Source organism: Nasonia vitripennis, assembly GCF_009193385.2.
Source record: "Nasonia vitripennis strain AsymCx chromosome 3 unlocalized genomic scaffold, Nvit_psr_1.1 chr3_random0004, whole genome shotgun sequence".
Lineage (NCBI taxonomy): Eukaryota > Metazoa > Arthropoda > Insecta > Hymenoptera > Pteromalidae > Nasonia > Nasonia vitripennis.
In genome coordinates this window covers 3,230,196-3,251,509 of record NW_022279623.1, presented here as the reverse complement: position 1 = coordinate 3,251,509, position 21,314 = coordinate 3,230,196, and the positions used below count along the sequence as shown (strand labels likewise).

Genomic DNA, 21,314 nt, shown 5'->3' with positions numbered 1-21,314 from the left:
CTTACACTACTGTGCATACCTCTCGCTACGTCAGACCATTCAGATTGAGCGCGAGACGCTATACGTGCTTGAGTGGTGATTCTCGCTGTCTCCCAACGTCGGTTCGTCTTCCTTCTTTTCCTTCCGTGCTCCCGTTTTTTCTTAATTCGGGCACGGCGGGGCATCGAGTTGCCGCTAGACTCGTCAGACTCGCGAGAAGCTACCCTGATTTTATGGCAGTCGTAAACTTGATTCTGAAAAATAAATTACAGACGGAGGAAAGCATCCTACTGTGTAATGAACTTCTTTTCCATCCTCGAATTTTACTAGGTGCGTCATCATACTGCTCGTTTACGATCCGGTTTGCAAGTCTACGCTTTACGACGGATTAATATTCAACGGGAAAGCGAGACATTTTAATAATGTACAACGTCGCTGCTAGATTGTATTTAAAATAAGATTTAACGTTTTTGATTTATAAAATAAAGGTTTTATTTCATAAAAGTATTAAACAATTAAAGCTTATCGGCATTTTACTTTATTTTTGACTCATCAGTGCGGAGTAGAAAAATATAAAAGAAGTGAATTCGAACGATATGTTTGTCTATCTACGTGCATTACAGATTCATGTCGCTTGCAGTACGTGGTCAACGAGACAATTTGACTGCAAGGATAAAACGCATAAAAAGAGTCGGAATGAATGCTTCAAACGATCGAAGTCCTTGATTTAATCTCTTTAATCCCAATATAGAAAATGCACTTTTCTTTCCAGAGTAAACTTTACAGAATAAAAATACGCACTGCGCAATATGTTGTGTGCTAAAATAAAATCCTAATGGAAAACTTGATTGAATAGTTAAAAAAAAGCTTAACGTTCCTCGATGAAAATATTTACTTTCGCGGAAATGTATAAATTTTTTTTTAATTCTTTTCTTTTAATAATAAATTTGAAAATATGTATGTTGCAGTATATTTTAATTTCCATGCTAAAATCCATAGTCTTTGCATCGAGTGCAGAACGTCATGCCAATTTTTTAGCCGCGACGTATTCTTGAGCTTGGCGTAAAAGCGACAAGAACGATACCCTATCTCTATAATTAATGCAAGGCGATCATTGAGCTTTAAAATAGACAGCCCCATTACAATCCTCTTCTAAGCTGATGCCAGACTGGAATTCGCCTGCTATGCCGTACGATGAATTTTACACGACAAATCCTGCAAAACGCAAGTGACCAGAAAGTTATGTATTTGTTCACCAATAAAGCGATAGCAGTTAACCTCCATTTTGCATAATTGGCATACGGCTGTAAGCCGCAGGCAAACTTCGCTGAAATTTGCGAAAGAGCAGGGATGAGTAGAGGCAAGGAAATTAGCCCCTTGACCACGTAGCTTCTGGCATTTTGCGCTTCTTCGATTCAGCTAATTTTTTGCGCCCCTCGTATGCTCTCGTTGGAGTTTCCTACTCCGCTTTTACTACCTCACTCTCTCGCTACCTACTTATGGAAATACGAGTGGCTCGTCGTACCTTCTGCTACTGACTTCGTTCTCACAAGGTTTTTTTTTACCCAAGTTTTGATGATTAGAGAAAAAGCGGTTGTTTTTATTTCGTGAGCCATATAGTTACCAGATGTTTGTGGAGGACTACTTCTAAGTTTATTCAAGCGTCGAAAACTATGAAATAATCTTTTTTCTGTTTTGAAACATTGCAAATTCGTTAATAACAAACTCAGTTATTACTTTAACGTATTTTTAGTCGAAAGCAATAACGGTTTTGGATAAAGATACCTCTACATATACACTGTGTAAATATAGCTAAGATAAGATTGCTTAATCTTCTTCACGCCTTTTTTTATCGATTTCTGACTATCTCCGTCCAGAATGCAATACAAAGCTGCTGCAGATGTCGTAAATTTGCTCAGTAAGCTATAAGTAAAAATAGATATCTGTTACTTTATACCCTTTCCCATATGTATCGATTTTTTGATTTGCAAAAGTTAACCATCAATAGTTTTGTTAACGCAATGTTTATAAATCCGTGCATAACAAAGATGCATTTGTTTACCAAACATATGCTACATATTATTATCAAAGCCGACTATTGCCAAATCTAAAGCGCAAACAAAATGCAATTGTAGCTTTTTGAAATTCATATAATAGTTATTTAGTTACTTGTGCTCCGAATAATAAAATGTGCTTTTATTTTTAAGAGAATTCACCTATAGCTTAACTAATTTTTAATTGCTTTATCGGTAAGCTATTAGAATGGTAATGGATCGTTTTTATTAAGTTAAATTTAAAAGAATGGTGTTAATTCGCATATGTACTGCAGTAAATTACTCAAGTAATGGATGTGCGAGAATAAATTACGAACTGTTTTTAAATGAAACTTTTACCCTTTCAAAGAAGACAGCAATTTTTCAAGCTTGCTTTATTCACGTCACGACGGAGTTATGGCTAGACCACACAACTGATAATGAATTTTCTTAAAGTAAGCAGTTTATTATATAATTATAAAATTAAATTTTTACAAGTCGTAATCACATAATGTCAAACTTTTATGAAACATGTCAACCCAATGATTGAATGAATGATATGACACAAAATTATTAAAGAAACGGCTATGCACCCAGAATGTTTAAAAAAAGAAAATTGATTTAAATTCTTTTATTTATTTAAAATTTTTATGGAAACAAATCAACTAAGTATACGTTTGGATTGAAAATTCATAATCTTAATTTTTTTCATTAACAACTTACTTGATTATACTCGATTAAGTAGAATCTTGACCTTCCTAAACCAAAGTTCGAAACTTACTTATGTACCACACATTATTTTAAAATTAATACTGTTGTGAGTCCAAATTGAACATAATTTTAATGTACATACGTGTGGACTGCTACAGCGAAACAATCACTTACCAAAACAAAGCTGTTTTGGCCTGGTCCTTTCACAAGCCCTTTCGTAACCGTCAAACTCTCCGCCTCTGTGCCATGTGAAAATAGGTGGTAGTAGTGTACCACCAATGCTAAAACTACCTTGCTTGGCATGCTGACGCTTCGGCCGCTTATGCTATACTTGCGCACGTAGCGCATTTAATTACGTAAGATAGCAAATTGTATAATTTCTAAATCACTAGCACAATTGAACATGCTTCGTGTGTCACTCGTATGCTGTTATCTATTACCAGATTTCATCTCTAGATAGATTTAGACGCAGGTAGAAGGACTATACATATACAATCGGAGCTACTAGAAATTGGACAGAAAGGCATTGTATGGACTGAATCAGCACCAGATAAGGTTGCATGAAAAGCTCGCGTAGATGAGGCAACGAACTTTTAAAAGTAAAGAAACTAAGAAATTTAGTTTTAAATTTAAACTGCGACATTTTCTAAAATGTTTAATTTTATGTAATATATTGTTAGTAACGTATCATAACGAAATATAAACACAAAATAAAACATCAGGAATGAAAGGCTAACTTTACGTATTCTGTGTGATTTATTTGTTATAATGTGGACAAAAATGATTTTTTTACGCGTATTATTATTTTACAGCTCATTTGTTAAATATAGCAGTTACTTTACACAACTACAATGATTTGTGTACAAATAATAAAATATTTTTAAGTAAAATAATATCATGAAAAGTTGGTACAGTGTTGGTACGATAGTTACAGTTAATAGAATGTAATTTTCGACTCATGAAGTTGTCTGCATTATAATCCTATTACCCTTAAAAGTATAATATCTTAATCACCCGCGAATCGTAAATCTTTACACGTTGTTCATGAATTTAACGACTCCTCGGTCGATCATATACATATTTATTCGGTACAATTTTATATTTTTGCGAGCATTTAGCCTTGCTTGTTTTCCTTGTATGATGCATTGGACGTCGAATCTACTGACTACCATTTATTCCGAGTTCATTGAGAGCGGCCTGTATATGAGTGTCTAATGGTTCGTTTTCTTCGACTTCTGGATGTTTGTAATCGTTCAAGAAATGGCACGTTCCTTCGGTATCACGCGGCATTTCTTTCGGTAGATTATCTCGAGACCTTTCCTCTAGAATGAATCCAGGCCCTTGCATTAAAAATCTGAAACAGCAAAGTTTCGATTAAAATAAAATATTTGAAGTATTGCAACAGCATGCTACAATTTTTGACTGCATAACTTACTCATATGTAGTGGGGCTAATGTTTACTCGGAGCGGTTCGCTCGATGATTCAAATTTATTAGCTATGGTGACGTTGTGGCCAAAAAGACAATACCTAGGCATTTTTTTTCCAACGACGCCAGCTAATACCATGCCAGTATGGATGCCAATTCTCATCTAGACAAGTAGTAGCGAATATTATTAACAAATTTTTTAACACTTGGCATTGGTTTGTCGTTTAAACTTGTGAATTCCATTTCAGCAATAAATATATACGTGTACAATACCTATTGACTTATTTACACATTTCTTAGATAAAAGATAAAAAAAACAAACAGAAAAATTTAAAAATTTAAAAAAAATAGATATAAACTCGCTCTAGAATGCTTACGAAAGATAAAAGTAAAATTACAGTGAGTTTCTTTATCATGCTGTGGAATGAAGAACTACATTTCGTGGCTGAGTACCAGGTGGCAGCAGCGTCAAGACTCGCCGCGTGTGATATACTCATCTCTGGTAATACGTATTTCCAAGCATCGCTGCACGTCGATATTATTACGACAAATGGCCCGATAGGTAAGTACATGTATCCTACGTACCTTAATGGGTTTGCCATCATGGGTTGAGTGCTGGGTACAAGTTTGAATCATCTTTAATCCCATCCATGCAATTTGCTGCGCATGTGTGCTCGTGTTTCTGTGCAGGCCACACGCTACACAGTAAGCATCTCCTATGGTTTCCACCTGAATATTAAATATTAATGCGTAAACACATACAAGGGGCTCAAAAAAGTATTAAAACTTATTGAAAAACATATTTCTTAAAGCTCACCTTGTAGACATCAAGTTGTCCGCAATATGAATCAAACTGTTGATAAAGATTCTGAAGCATATTTATGACCATCATGGGTGTTGCCGTCGAGCAAATAGCTGTGAAGCCGACGATGTCGCTAAAAAGCATGGTAACATCTGCATAATTCTTTGCTTCAATAGTCTCACCTGCAATGAAAAAATAGATTTGTATGAAAGTATTTCATTTTCAATGTACATCATTCAGCGTATTATATAATATTTTGCTAAAATTGTTTTCTTTCAGTTGCAAAAATGTATCGTATTTTTGTCATTAAATTTGATTCAACGATATTTTAATAAAGATACTTCAGTGAAGTATGTTGGAACTGAGTGGTTTACCACTTGGCACGTTTTTCTTCCCTAAACTTTATGTTTTATTAATTAGCACTTAAAATTACTTTCCAGGCTTTTTAAATTGATGTGAATAACGTGGGTACTCTACCCGTGTAAAATAAAATATGTCCTGTGCAATAAAGCATAAAAAACTTCGGTTGTCCCGGTGTAAAAGTCGACAGTAAACCGAAGCTAGTGCAAGTCCCGCGTTCAATACACGCTCGTATGCTGTTTCTCGCGTGTTATGCAGGCCAAGTCGCCTGTGAAGATATCGCAAAATTGGAGAGTTGTGAACACGCGCGCGTGTTCTATCGAAGAGACTTATCTTGTTATGTATATCTTTTTTTTCACTCTCATTCCTTTTTACTGCATGTATGACTGTTAGCCCGTGTGCGAAGCTTTCACGAGTAATTTTTTATTGCACGCTATTCATTGTGGTATCGTTTAACGACATTGCGTCACATAAAGCAAACAACTATCCTTCTGATGATTGCAAGCGTTTCATTGCTTTGTATTGTACTTTTTTCAGGATTCGTTTCATAACTGCGTAATATATTTCCCTTCGACAATTGGGATTCAGAAAGATGGGAAACCTCATTTCCATTGCTTTTCGTAACAGCAATGCCTGTCGCACTATTGTAATGTAACGGCTTTGCTTTCAAATCTATTCATGTTTTGGTCTCTGCAGTGGATGTGTTTTTCAAGTTTTATCGGATATAGGTTGTCGTTAAATTGGTACGTTCATTACAATACAAATATTCGCGGACTGTACAGAGATAATAAACAGACGTAGCGAAAAAAATTAACGAGCTAGCTGCAAAGAAGGAAGCTTAAAATCTCGTATTCCTTTGAAGCCGAGCTCGGTTATTGTCCGTTCTCGTGGATGTCAATTTGCGGAAAACGAAATTGATCGGGTTTTGCCGATACAGATAGGTACGCTCGAGAGTTTTCTCGGAGTAACTCTGTGTGTATAGATACGTACCGAGCCAGAGGCGTTTCGCTATATCCGGTGGGAAGATAAGATGGAGGAGGCTGACGTTTTTCTCCCTCTCGGCATCGACAGCTCGGTTCGTCTCTTCAATGGAGCTCTTCAATTTATCCATGCGTCGCCGTAAGCCGTCCTGCACACGGGAATACAGAATGCACTTTTGTCTGATAATACCACACGGGTTTGCGTTACTGAAGTATGTATGAGAGTATACGTCTGATATACTCGGGGAGATACGATGCAGCCGTTGCGTGAATATTACAAAAGACTCGTAATTTCACGAGTGAATGGCTACCATCATTTTTGTGGAAAATGTAGGCCGAGTGCCTCAGCAGCACTGTTTATCGAAATGAAACGTACGCATGCAGAGCTTTTCTTGATATTCTAGATGTGTACTCGTAGTCTATAGAAATTTCACCGAAGTGTTTAATATTTTAAAGTACTGGGTTTTCTAGCGTGCATCGGTTACATTAAAAAGTATGAGTGTTGTTAATTTTGTGACTCTTCGCGTTGTCGATACACAATATGCAATGTTGTAATAGTGCGATCACTACACTTTACTATACGATTACATTGAAATTTTAGTGATTTAATCATGATATTGTCAAAGTCCAGCTTGTGGTGAGTGATCAAAATTTAAACGACATTACTCTACCATTAAGGTTAAAAGAAGCTTTCAAAGAACGCGCGACGTATATAGTTAAAATAGAAAATACTGAATGTAATTGGTGCAAATTCAATGAGTCTGATATAAAACTCTTAAAATGCTTGAAATGAGAGAAGGGAATCATAGAAAATACTTATTTTGTGATGAAATTTCTCTGTGCAAATTCCAAGCTCGTTGATTAGTTTACCTGAGCTCTCGCTTGCTCGCCGACGAGAATAACGTCTCTCGTTGCATCGTGAAGTGGAATATCCGATATGAAGAGGCCGCGACCTGTAAGTCCTTCTAATCCATTTAGAAAAGGTGAACTGACGAAGAGGATAGAGTCGGATTCCGGACAATGCACCATTTGTCCTTTGAATTCGAGGCCCTTTAATAATAGAAAATTAGATTAGGACTTATATATAAATGCGACTTTCTTGTGAAAGTTTTATAATCCTTCGCAGAAGAGCCACTACTATTACGTGCTTTTGAAGAACTGGTATAATTTTTTTCGCGTTTAAGTTTTTTTTTCTCTACGGTAATGAAAAATTGATTGTTATCGCGAGCTCGAATAACGCGAACTATACGGAATTTAATTTACAACTCCACCAAAAAGTGAAATTAACAAAGAATGAATTATTAATCAAAGCTTTCATTGAAGTATTTATACGGCTTTTTTATTTACCACATGTAATAAAAAAAAAACAATATTTGATTTAAAAACGAAATTTTTTTTTGCTAAAACCGCAGATGAGCTTTGAAATGGTTTTCTTTTGCGATGTATATACGTTCGATTGATAAGTCAAATAATGAGCAATACAAGACTTTCAATAAGGATTTACGATACTGCTCGTAAGTAAAGGACATGAAATGCAAACAACATGTGATTTCACTTTCAACGGCAGTCGCTTACTTACTCGTTTTTCCATATATGAGACTCGTTTAACTCGTAAGAAGCTTTGTTCGATTTTTAATCTGATGAGCGCTTCGTAAAACAGTGTTATGTTTCTATTTTTGGAGGTATAATTTAAAATAACAGTATTATTAATGAATCTCGGAAATTCCTTTAAAAAACTCCATATTCAGAAGAGATTGCAGTGAATGAAAACATATCCGAGGGAATAATTTTCATGCAAGTGCTTTTGTAATCACGTATTCATACTGATTAAAATACACTTTGCTTGTTACGGTACACACTGCGATCCGATTATTTTACGAAGCAAATGAAAAACCAACATTGTCAGAAGTGTCATATTATAAACATTCATGAACTCATTTGCATACTTTTTGATAGAGTATAATATCATAGTTTTATGCTTGATATCAGCTTTCTCAATATTTCTACAGCTCACATCCGCTCGAAAGTTTTGCAATGAATACTCGTAATGTTAGTAGGAATAAGATAAACTTTAGCTGAGATCAGATTCAACCGAAAATTTAAACCGAACAAACCTGCTAAAATTGTTCGCATCATAAACCTTTTCCGCACCGGAGCGGCTCTCTGATGACGTACGCAGGTTAAAAATAATAATTCTTTCTTTTCATCCGGGAAGTGCGTTATGCTGCGTTGCAGAGTCGTTCGAAATAAACATCCAATTATAGCCCACCTCAGCCTGGAATTGGTCAGCCCCGGGCGGCTTCTGCAGCGTGAGTACAAAGGGTGTGTTGGACCTCTTGAGGATCTCGTGGAAGGTCAGGGTCACGCCTCTGGGTCTCGTGAAGAGAAAGTAGGTGGAGATGTCGCGTCCGTCCCTGTTCAGCTGATGGCCGAAGATACGCATGAAGCCCACTCCGAGCTGTACGAACTCGAGATTCCGGTCGACGACGAAATGCCAGGGGAAGGCCTTGCAGAAGCTCGGCACCCCCATGCGCAGATCCGCGGCCTCGTGCGACAGCAAATGGGACGCGTGACGTTCCTTCTCCTCCGCCTCCTCATCGTCCTCGTCCTCGTCTGTCCTTCTCGTCGTCGTAGTCGTCGTCGTCGTCGTTGTGCTCGCTGTACTTATTTCGCTGCTGAAGTGCTCGGGCGTTATGCGATATCTGTAACGTGAATACGACCGAGCGATCCATTAAATTTACACATACGCCCATATATATATATATATATATATATATATATATGTGTGTGTGTATGTGTGTACATATACAAGTCGAATGGCTTGGCTGGAAAAGGCTTTTATTGTTAGCGTGGATCGAGCTTTCGGAATTTCACTAGCGCCTATTCATCCAGATATAGTTTTCTTCGAAATCTCGTTACGTTAGCTCGCGCAATACAGATCCGCTTGTACACTGCGAGGATTGATAACTCCATTTTTTGAGTTTATAAAGTCATTTATATTCTTGATGATTTGCAAACTTTGCGAGCTGCGCACTTTTCTCATTTCAGACACGACGAGCTTTTCAAATGCAATTTTCAATATCACGCTTCCGTATACCAGCTACACCGACACCGAGCCGTGCGGGCAGAATGCAGAAACAAATTTAATTCGCGCGTGGAACGTACTGTCTGAACAGTATAGGTACAACAATGTGGGAAACGTAATGTAGAGACACGTGTGCATCGGCTTATATGTAACTTTGAAACACCGATAATCCACTTCAAGAGTTATCAAGCTAAAACCTTATCGCTGCCGAGCGCCGAGTATCCGGACGTTGAGAAGGGACACACAAGTTGGTCGCCGAGCTGTCAGGCGCAGCCTTTCATTTTTCACGGAGGCTAGGCGCATGTACATATCTCTGGAGGACTCGCTTTCGCGCTTATATGCGGGCAAGGAGCGCGAAAAATGTCGGGACAGTCGCCTGCGGGAGGGAAACTGAAGTAGACAGCTCGGAGGTGAAGAGCTGCCCGGTGCACACACACACACACACACACACCATACGAGCGCCTGTAGCGTAGCAGGTATCGGGCAACTCACGAAAACTAACTTCAAATATTTGCCGCCAATTTCGCGGTCAATATTTGCCCTTTTACTAGAGAGCGCGAGATTCTCCTATCTCTCGTCCGCAGCTATTCAGAGAGAGAGAGAGAGAGAGAGAGAGAGAGAGACCCGGGTTGCCCTGTAGGTCTTGAAATGGGCACGTTTTCACACGTGTGGGTCAGCAGACAGTCCATCGCTGATACTTTGAAAAAAAGAGGGAAGGAGAAAAAGAGTAAGCGTTGAGAAGCGCGAGAAGGTGTAGGGACGAGGATAAGAAGCGAGAAGGATTAAAGATTGATGGATAACCGAGCTGCAAGAAAGTGCGCGAAGTGCTTCACGACTGGAGAAACTGAGAGAGAGCGAGGGCGTCAAAAAAGTTTATAACGTCGCGATGTTATATGTATTTAATGACTGCCGACTTTATTCCATGAATTCTGAGCGTGCGATGGCTATAAATACAGTGTGTGATTGTTCGCGTTTTTTTTTTGATACTCCACTGAAACAACACCCAGTGTTCTACTTTTATCCCTCAAAAGATTTTTGTTCTATTTTAAAAAATATTCAACCTATTCATCGAGCGTTTGGCAAACCGAGTGTTCATTATAAACGGACCTTTAATCTACGAAACAATGCGCTCGAAAGTGAATAGGCAGCGCCGATATCATATTATATTATGCCCCAAATAGAAACGGGAGCTCGGACGGGAGGGAATTCAAGAGGAAATACATCAAGCCGTATGTGAGCAAATTACTTTCTATCGATAAAGCCCTCTACATGCACTCGAAAAGGATCACCAAACTAAGAAACATGGCTCTGTTAATTGAAGTACTTCGGTTTGGCATTGCGCCATGCAATCAACCCGAGCACAAAAAAGTACTTTCTCTATCTCTCTTTCCTCCGCGTTTCTCCCGTTTCAATCTCTGCGCTTTACTCCTCTATTTCTAGCTCTCCCTCTTTTTCTCCCCTGCGTGAAAGTACGTGGGGATGCGTTTGTCTATCACGCGGAAAATTTCCTGGGGTAATAGCGGGAAAATACATCTCCGAGAGGGTCATTCAGAATAAATGCGAAAGCGAACGGACACGGAATATTCCGGAGCTTTATTTACGAAGTGTGTAATGCGGCTACTGTTTTTTGGTGATTAAGGAGCGAATGGCCGTATGAATCAATGCAGTCTTTTCCCAGGGAGGAATTTCAACGAGAATCGAAATATCAAAATTAAATAAAAGTTATGTAATATCTATTCAGGTTATTGCGCAATGAAATAACTTGGTACGACAGTTGATTGAAATGAAACATTTCCTGCCATAATATATTACGTACTAATTTGGCTGCAATTAACAGCAGAGACTACATTTGGATAAAGTACGACATAGTTACCTTGGGTTGTGCAATTATCTATACTGTTACAAAGTTTGAAATTCGTATTTTAATATTTCCGCAGCTGGCATTCAAATTAGTTGCGTATAGTTTCGACGTTATTTGAGCGCCATTCGACGAAATATTAAAATATCTACTCTAAACTTTGTGAAATGCTAATCAGATGATATGCGATTTCTGGAATTCCTCATAAGTATATCTTTCAATATTTATACACCAGCTACTGAAACTAGGTAAATATAGTCAGACATAGCTTTAATAGCAAACACGTGCTAAAAATATCCGCGCAAATAGAATTCCGATTCCAGCTCGATGCATCATTCCTCGTTTTCTGTTTTTTTTTTACCAGCCATTTGACGTCCGTGAGTTGAAACTGTTCATCTACAGTACACTCACAACTAGAAAAATATAAATTACACCTATAAATAAAATCTCAGCAGAATGAAAACTCACCTAAAAAACTTGGTATTATAGGGATCCGGGAGTATGTACACGTCGGCTTTGTCGTTATAAAATTGCCGGGCGATGCCCTTGAGGCTTCCAACCAGCAGGTATGCTATGGACGGGTGGTCTGTCGTGAAGTGCAGCTCCAGCGCTCCGGGAGTCGCAATGCAGACGAACTCGGCTTCTGTCTCTGAGCCCGATTGGTGCTGGACAACGTCGTTCACGCCGTCGAGGGTCGTGAGGAAGGCCGCGAGATCGTTGCCCAGACACCGGAAAGCTCGCTCCAGCAGGCCTACGCACGCGGTTGCGATCACTTCCTGGCCCAGCCTGTCCAGGAAGTCGTTCGCGTCGATATCTGGAACAATATATTCAAAGGTCATGATGCACCCAACGACGATCGAATTATGTCGCGTGTAATTTTAATCAATTCTGGACGCATAGTGCGCCGTGGTGATGGAGGCTGAAGTTTTGATTCGAAATTCTGCAGCGCGCGCCGAGCATTTGGCGAAGAAAATGTCATTTTGAACGAGCGCTGTACGTATATGTAGGTGCCGGCGCGTATTTAATGAGATTTTCGAGTTCGTTCAGGTTTGCACTCGCTGATTTAATTCAAGTTTATTACTTCGGGCATTCAGCGAGCGCGTTCGAATTCATTAGTTCTGATGGTGAGGCTGTACAAGTCCGTCAATTAAGCTGAAAATTCACTCATTTTTGAACGCGCACGTATTGTCGCACTCCCCGCTGTATATTACATTCGTATTATATGCCCTGTATGCCTTCGTGATTCGTGCTCCGAGAACAGTTTTAAAAATGCGCGCGTAATCCGAGGGTTAATTTCGGCGATCCCGAATTTCAAAACGTACAGACTCCTATAAAGCTCCGCGCGCTCGAGACGCGAGGATCGCGGAGTCTCATTATTGTACAATCCCTCGGCGAAATTTGGATGATGCATAGCCGTTTGATTCAACGAACTTCCCGATTTCCTTGGCTTTAATGCGCTATATACTCGTTAGCCATTGTGCTGGGCTGGTCAATCAAGCGACAAATGGCGGGGCTATAAGCGCGCGCGTCTCTGTCTCTGTCTCTCAGCTCTCTCTGAATAGACGCGAGTACGTCCGCGTGTGCGTAAGCGCGAACTCGTACGCGGAAGGCCGTTACATTATCGGGGCATCACCGCTATATAGCCTCTCGGCGCTATATGCTGCTGCACAGTCGGCGCGCAGCAGCAGCAAGCTCTTCGCAAGCTCGCGGCCGATCGATAAAACGAGAACGCGAGCGCCATTTCTCTCTCCTCCCGCCCAGCTCTCTCTCTCTCTCTCCCTCAACTCACTCGCGCGCTCATACTTGCACATTCATACGTACATAGCGATAGGTATAGGTATAGGTATGTATATATAGGTGCGCGCATGAACGAGCTTGCGGAGACTCTCCATCTTCCTCTTCCTGTTCCCCTATAGTTAAGTTCGCGAGAGCAGTTCCATGAGCGCATTCCGGACGCGGACATCAATACTCGTCCTAATTCTAATGTCACCGCGAGAGTGAGAGAGCCGAACTCTCGCGCGTTATATACCCGTCATCGATTTCCAGAAGCCGGGCGTCCATGCATCGGTACACGGTTTGTAATACGCGCGCGAGAGACACCAAAGGACAGGCCCGCCGCTGCACAGTGTATGTGTGCAACCAGGAGCGCGAGCGAGCGAGCGAGTCGATATGCTTTCGCGATGATTTATTCGAATTTACTTCGGCCGCGCGGATTATTAGAGAGTTCAGCGGTGAATTATACGCTCGTGGCAGGATGTATGAAAATATGGCGGCAAATCCAATGACGCGCAACTTATTGCTCGTCGCCTGGCGTGTATTTACACGCGATGCAAATATTGCTTTACCGATTTCGCTGCAGCGAATTATCGTTACGGTTCGGGATGTGCACGCTTCTATCGATCTGTTGAAACTGTTTACAAAAAAGCTCCGTTGCGATCTATCATCTCTGCGGAGAACTTCGTTTAAAACGTATCGCCGCGAAACTCGTGCATTACGCTCATCCCACGTTTTCATCGCGGTATTAAGAGAAAACAAAAGTGCGGTAATACATTACGCTCGCGCTCCAAAGCGGGAGAAGCAAAGAGCTATTTTCGGAAAGACAGATAACGCTTCACTGTGTGCGATCATTTTCTTTCGCTCGTCGAAATGACGCGCGACAAATCTTTCCCACTGGCAAAATTGCGCTATAAATGTTTTCGACCTAGATGTGGACCACTTTTTTCATTCTTCTTTGTTCTACCAGTGGCAGCTATACGCCCGGCAATATTGCTCTATCGCCTCGAGAAACCTGCTTTACGAGTTTATGATGCTCGCCGCGGCGCGCTCGTTTGACATTATTTTTGAGACTCGGGCCGCGCGCGGTTTACCCTCGGATCTGTACGGGATTTGGCGCGCGGTTCAGCGCGTAAATGAAAGGGCAATTTTCCGATATTTGCCGTAATGAAACGGTCGTGCGACGTTGTGTAAAGCACGAAATACGCGGCTTATGAAAGCTCGGGTTTTTTTTTGTAGGAGATTGAGTATTAACCAAAAAATCATATTTATATATGAAACATTTTCACTCTTTCATACGTCAATTTTTGGATTACTGTCGTATTTCGTATCGAACTTTTCCTGCAAGTGACCTTTTTAACGCTTAAAACACAAGACGTACGAAAACGTTGCCATCTCTATAAATTCTCCATACTCCCAGAAAGCTCGTTTATCGTGCTCGCACACAAGAGGTTATACGTGCTGCAATAAAAATGCAGTATTTTATAATGTCTAAGGTAAACGCACTATATGCGCCGTCGTAATAATTCAAAGTAAAGTTCCTATCTCTTTAAATTTGTTTTCATAGCGTTTAGCGAAACGCACAGCTGTAATATAGGTATACCCCTCGAACGCTTAACTTTTATCTAGTCAAGTATCGCGTATAAATCACTGCGAGAATAAACTCGCGGGCGACGCACATTAAAACTCTCCCCGTGGCTGCAGCGGGCTTCAAGTCCTTTAAAAGCGTTTCAAATTGAAAAAGCCCGCGCGCGACTGAAAAGCGCAATTATAAAGATAAAAAAAAAGAGAATCAAGATCCCATTTTTCAGCGAATAAAAGCCAGACGAGGACATGCCGCTGCCGCGTAAACTCGCGTCGTTATACTTATCTATACGTTATGTACGCGCGACTCATCGGCATAAACATGGATTGAGCTTTTCAGCCGCGCGCGAATGCCCATACTCGGAAGATACACGGCAGGCGTCTCGCGTGCGTTTTCGAGTGGACGCTCAAGTGCGCGAGCGAACACACTTTTGCCATTCGTTGGGGCGAAAATGAAGAGTCTCGTTTCGAATTCTCGCGATGGTGCAGCGCTCGGCGTCGAAAGATGAAAGAAGCTTGCTCAGGAGTACTACTACCGGTTGTGTATATATATATATATATATATATATATATATATATATATATATACACCGGTTTTGTGTGTATATATATGTATGTATGTATATGCAGTTTGTATAAACAGCGAGAAGTGTACACAGAGAGCCGTCGCGCGTTTCGGAAAGCCGAGCAAGGTGGAGGCGTGGCCCCAGGCGCGATTTCATACATCCTGGATATTGCGCACGTGCAGCTCGTAGAAATCTTACTGTTTATTTACCCGGCGGTACGTGCAAACGCGAGCTAGGTACAGCTGAGCTCCGTCTAGCTGCACCGCCTATGTATTCTCGAGGAGCGGAAATAAAAGAAGTGTTATGCTATATGTGCGAGCGCTGGTACTCGGGGTCGCGTCCGAACTTTTTTTATCCCTATATACTCGAACTATGAACGATGAAAAATTTCACCGCTCCTACGCAGCGACCTCTTGCGTGTATACGCGCGCGTCAAGCAGATTTTAATATCGGAAGATCAGGAGCTTTTTCGACGGAGAGGTAAGATTTCGGGCACATGTATCCGCGCTTCGAAGGAGAAATTTCTAGTTTCGGAAGAAGTTTGCTCAAAATTTGTTGATTCTAAGCGCTGGAGGAGCTGTTAAAGTGTGGTTAAGTAATAAGAAAAGTGCGCTCGAGACTACAGTGCGCATCTGGCTTAGGATAAAATGGATGAGTTTGTGGCGTGGAATTCATTCAATTACCCGCGCATATACCAGAAATCATACGCTGAAAGAATTTAAAATCTGCGTGGACTTGCGACGCGAATCCAAACGCTATTTGCGGTCATTAAATATTAAGGCCACAAACTGCCTCCGAAACTTTTCGTCGAATTCCTATTTCCAATTGCTTAAAAGTTAAAACATTGAATTCTCCAACTCTGGCGACTTTACTTTGAAACTGAACGTTTTACGTTTGAAACAGCGCGGATGTGCTAGTTCGTTAGATAAACATCTCTCCCACTGAAATCTGCGCTACGTTTCGAACGGAGTGTGTAAGAAGGCGTTTATTGTCTGAGTTTGCGTTAATTCGTCTAGAATTGTGTGATAGGTATAACTACCGTTTGATATGGGAGTTTCAAAAGTATTGAATTATCGCTTGATCCCTCGTGGACTGGCTGTAATTATACGTATTAAAAGTTAACAATAAGCTTTTGTTTTAAATCTTGGCAGATCGAACAGAGTTTAATAAAATTTATTATCATACTGCAATTTCTAACAGATTTCATTATAATTTGTAAAACAAAAACGGTATTAAATCAGTGATTTAATACTGGTATCTTCAATTGCCATATATTATGAGACATACAAACGGCTGGATCAATGATTTATTACCAGGAAAATCATGTTTGATGCGCTTGGAAATTCACAAGAGTTATATAGTTAGTAAGTTTGCTTTGTGCTAATATTGACACAATCCACTGATCAACTCGAAAACAGCTATAAAAGCTCGCACTATACTATAATTAGTAAGTACTCGAAGTATCAAAAATGAATATTATCTTTGTTTAAGCATCTGATTTACTATACAAAGAGGTGACATAACGAACACCTAAAACTTTAGAAAAAAGGGAGTGATTTATTATTTTATCATTAGATCTACCACAAATGCCACAAATACTAAAAAGGCTTGGCTTTTTTTGCTGCAATTTTTTTACCTCATACATTACGGGAATCACGTCCAGGAAAAAGCCTCGTATTCGTTCAAATTAGGCGCATTTCGATAGGCCACTCGAGGAAATGAGCTGCTAGAACGCAAATGAAATTCTCAAGAGGCAACACGTGTTAGAAAAAAAAACGGTTCCTTGTTTCTTAGTTTACGACTTTTCAGCCGACGCGCAGGTCAGCAGAGTAGAGCAATGTTTGGCTGACGCGCGGGGTTGGGCCGTCGCTGCCCCCTTTTTTTATTGCAGCGTGATTCTCGAGGTTGGGTCTAGAGTCGACTATCGCGGCGGTGAAACTTGGATTTCACTGTATAAATTTCTGCTTATAATTTTGAGCCGTATTTCAACGAAAAGCTCTTTTCATCGTTAATAAACACCGAGATGTAATCAACGTTTAATACACTGATAAACCAAAACATCCTGCCAGGATATCAAAAGATCTTGCTGTGCAAAGGAACTTAATTTGCAAAGTTACAGCGAGAATTAAATCAAAACGAAGAGACTGCAGTGGCGCTGCATCATATTATCCCTATATAAAAAAGTCATGACCGGATGAAGTGAAGCCAAGAATGCGTCAATATGATTGGCTCATGTAGTGCGCATGCGTCAAAAGTATCGTTAGAATTTTTTGATTTGTTTTTAATTTCTAAAATTGATTCTAATATTAAAAATGTAATATAATACTATAATACATATCAAATTATAATTTGTGTATTTATAATATTCTAGAGATATTCTACTCTCGAGACTATTCTATTCTCGAGACATAACCTTAAAATTTTAAAAGGAAGTTGGCGACGAAACCGCGGCAATTTTGAAATTTATATGAGCGCGAAATGAATCATATATTGTAAAGTTTGATATATTTCCGTGATAGAAAACAAATATTAAAAATATCAATCAAGTATTTATATTCCATTTAATAAGTTAATGAAATTATAGTCTACTACAGTGCGCGCAGCGCACTGCGCCAAGTCTAATTTTATATAAAATCTTCGTGTGTCGAGTGAAAATAGTGTCAAGCGCTTCTGCTGAAGTGTCTGACACGAAATAAAAGTGCGGTGTGTATCTGTGAAAGTATATTAAAGAAAACACTCTATCTTATTCATCCGACGTCTCTTACTATCTTCCACTTATCGTTGTAAGTCAATCTTCGAAATGGACCAAAAGCCGTGGAAGCTCGCGGGAAACACGCGTCTGCAAGTTTCAGCTGATGTCGCTTCATAGTCTCAGTCTCGGCCCCAGCTTCACTCTCTGCTATTGCTCTCCTGTATACCTATATACCATATATGTATGTGTACTGTACACTCTGCCGTACAGTGCAGCGGTTACTCTCGCTGGTCCCTTGTGCAGAATCGGCAAGTTCACTTTGCATGCAGGTTTTGTAAAACATGCACGTCCTTGACGAAGGATAGAGAAAGATAGAGAGAAACTATAGTGGACGCGCGTATATATGCATCTCTTCCTTTCCGTATGCGTCTCGCGAGCCTCGTTTCTCGCGGGCATGGAATAATGCAGATTTTTCGAAAAATATGGTCGGCAATTTCTCAACCAATTTGAGTTCGCACTTCGTGCCAAGGCTGCTGATCAATTTTCTAGTACTCGCCGTGCTTCGGCTATGCATCAAAGTGCTCGTCCGATTTTCGAAATATCTACTGGAGGGGAATAATTCATATTGCCCGTCTTCTCACCGTGTTTATCGATGATATATTCATAACTCATCCCGATATTGTTTTATCATAGTTTTTATGATCAATGATGAGCCACTTTAACCCTAAATAATAATAAAGATCGAGGTATAAATGTAGTTTGATTTTATAATTTAGAAATAAATAATACTCCATTATTATTCGAGTATTAAACAGAAAAAATAAGGCCAACAATTTGATTTGTAAACAGTTTAAGTATTTCTCCGATTTCAAATAAAACACTCGACGATGCTCAATGATCTCTTCAGAGGATTTGTGATCTGTCGAGCCACTAGAGAATTGGAAGTTAAGAGCAGAGACTTGGAAAAAGGTGTATACAAGGAAGAAATCATACGCTCTCTTATTGGTATAAGTCAACATATTTCATTCCACGTATACTCGAGAGTTCCTTTCTGTTGTCTCTATGGAAACAGGCTAATTACGCGATTGATCGCATATTTCCAGAAAATTAAACAGCGATTGCAAGCACGCTTCATTTTCTTCTTTTCAATAATTGTTCTTCTCCGAGCGTTCACTCATACCGCCTCATTTCATTTCAATCGCATAATACTGCACTATATAACGTTCGATCAATCGTTCGCCCCTGGCGTTCACGTCAGCATAAACGATTAAAACTTTCAACTTCCCGTAAATTTCCATCAAAATTAATGGTCCAGAATTCGTCACGTCCCTCGAAAAAGCAAACAATAAGGATCCTCGAGCCGCTAAAATCTGCATGCCGCGGAGAATCATATAATCCCGTGCATTGCAAGAGCAAACTTTCCTTCGTCGGTAAACAAAAGGAAAAAACAAACAAACTCTCTCTTTCCCTCTACTACTGTATAGATCGACAAAGGAAGTAATCACGCTTATGTTTTAATCATCATCACAGCCACTATAAATACGCTGGCGACGCAGGTGAATACGGCAAAGTACACACACTCCCTCTTGAGGCGCATCGCGCATAATTGCATCCTTCCTCCGGCATCGCTCGCCTTCGGCCCTCTCTCACTCTCTAGCATACAGTGCCACTAAACGCGCACGCCGAGCTCGCGGCAAAGACCATTGACATAGTTTTGGCTGCAGGCGTGCGTACTTAGCTCGCGCTCGATCTTGAGAGCCAGAGCCAACTTTGCGCGCAAACACGCGGCGCACTTGTCCGCGGCGCTATCGCCTGACCATGCCTGATTAACGAGACGTTTATGAAGTGTGTGCTCCGCGATATGCTGTCCTGTGCGTGTGTGCGTTTCGTGAAATGAGCTTGTAATGCGCGAATCGAGGATTGGAACGCATCAGCGCTGGATGGAGATCGATCGCACGCAAATACGCCGACGCTGTGTATACTGTGCGGTTCGATTATAGTGAGTTTGCCGAGACGGATTGTTGAGTCTAAGAAGCGAGTCGTGTTTTCTTTTTGTCATTATATACCGGTGTGCCTTCGTGTGACACGCGAAATAAGTCGTAAAGCAGAACGATCGGAAGTGTGCGCGCACGGCGCGAGGTGTGCTGTGCAGAGGGAGCTTTGAATAATGAGTGCGAAGGTGACGTTAATTATGCATGAATGATTGTAGGACGCCGTGTTGCAGGATGATTAAGTGTTACGTAAATTGCAAAGAGCAGAATGTATAGTGCCTTGATACAGCCAATACCGAGGTGCGCGTAATTTTGCAATGAAAAGTTTAGAGCCACGGAATGGCTAATTATTTTATATAGCACGGCCCAGCTCAAACCCATTAAATTCTCCTAATTGCACGACACTTAGCGATGCGAGGCATCGAGTCCGGGTCGATTACATTCAGACCCCGTGTAATGCATTGATTTACATGCGAGCCCCCTCCCACGTTCCCACACTGCCAAACATTCAATTCGGCATAATACATATTCATATCCATTTAATCAGTGGAATCGAGAATTTGTATTCATCGTTCTGGATAATTATGAGACGAGTCCCGCCGCTTTGGCCGCTATATATGTATACACACAGAGGGAAGCCAGCAATAATCCTAATTGGCGCCGGCAGCGGCATCCCTGATGCGACGAATTTACACGACGCTGTACACAGCGCGCTTCCCTCGCTGTCGGCGGCCGAGCTGCGACTCCGCTGCAGTGCATGCAAAACGAGCCGCGAAACGCTGGAGAGGGAGAGTATTTTTATTTGTATCGCGGCTCGAATCGTTTCGAGAAATTAATTGGATTTAAGTTACCGAGCGCGCGTGCCGTCGTTTGAACGCTTCGTTAGTATTAAAAGAAAGCTCGGCCCGGCGCGCGACCTCGAGTATTTGGAAATAATTGCATTTGTTATGCTCGAGTGTATAAGTTGCGGAGGAGGTTTATAGGTGACGACGTGCACCGAAAGATTAATTTTCAATTAAACGGTATTCGAAACGTTTGCGATGTTTAAGATATATTTTCAGTGGGTTTTTCGATACGGCGTTTGTGATTATACGAGGGATAAAATTGTTCTTGCGGATGACTCAGAAATTTATAATCCTTCTTCTGAATTAAACATCGAAAAGACTTAACTCTGATGTCTTGTATGCAAAATCTAAAGTTGTAATTGGGTCACGAAGTATTGTGATTATAGCGCACCACTCGGAGTAAGTTTCGGTAAGTTTTAAGGGTTCTTACGTTGGTCTTATGTTGTAGTATAGCGGCTTCTGCCGTCCGCAAATTGAGATAAATCGAAAATCCATGTAACCGCTTTAATTCGATTATAAAGGTATTTCCCGAGGTAGTTGGAGCTTATGCTGGAAATTAGAAAATTATCTACAGCTTCAATCATCGATTAACTCATCTTTATTATTATTTCTGGAGCAACGTGCAGTT

General features: G+C 40.5%; 1 protein-coding gene across 1 annotated transcript in view; it reads right to left on the bottom strand.

Annotated features, from left to right (window-relative positions):
• Nucleotides 1-3,460: 3,460 nt before the first annotated feature.
• LOC100118554 (head-specific guanylate cyclase) overlaps nucleotides 3,461-21,314 on the bottom strand; it is a 40,199-nt gene continuing 22,345 nt past the window's right edge. The window contains exons 4-11 of the mRNA XM_001602441.5: nucleotides 11,704-12,049; nucleotides 8,562-8,994; nucleotides 7,163-7,342; nucleotides 6,303-6,441; nucleotides 4,968-5,134; nucleotides 4,736-4,879; nucleotides 4,159-4,313; nucleotides 3,461-4,077 (exon numbers count right to left, since the gene is read on the bottom strand). Coding sequence (XP_001602491.2) covers nucleotides 3,882-4,077; nucleotides 4,159-4,313; nucleotides 4,736-4,879; nucleotides 4,968-5,134; nucleotides 6,303-6,441; nucleotides 7,163-7,342; nucleotides 8,562-8,994; nucleotides 11,704-12,049 — 1,760 coding nt within the window. The 3' untranslated portion in view covers nucleotides 3,461-3,881. The remainder of the gene's footprint in view (nucleotides 4,078-4,158; nucleotides 4,314-4,735; nucleotides 4,880-4,967; nucleotides 5,135-6,302; nucleotides 6,442-7,162; nucleotides 7,343-8,561; nucleotides 8,995-11,703; nucleotides 12,050-21,314) is intronic.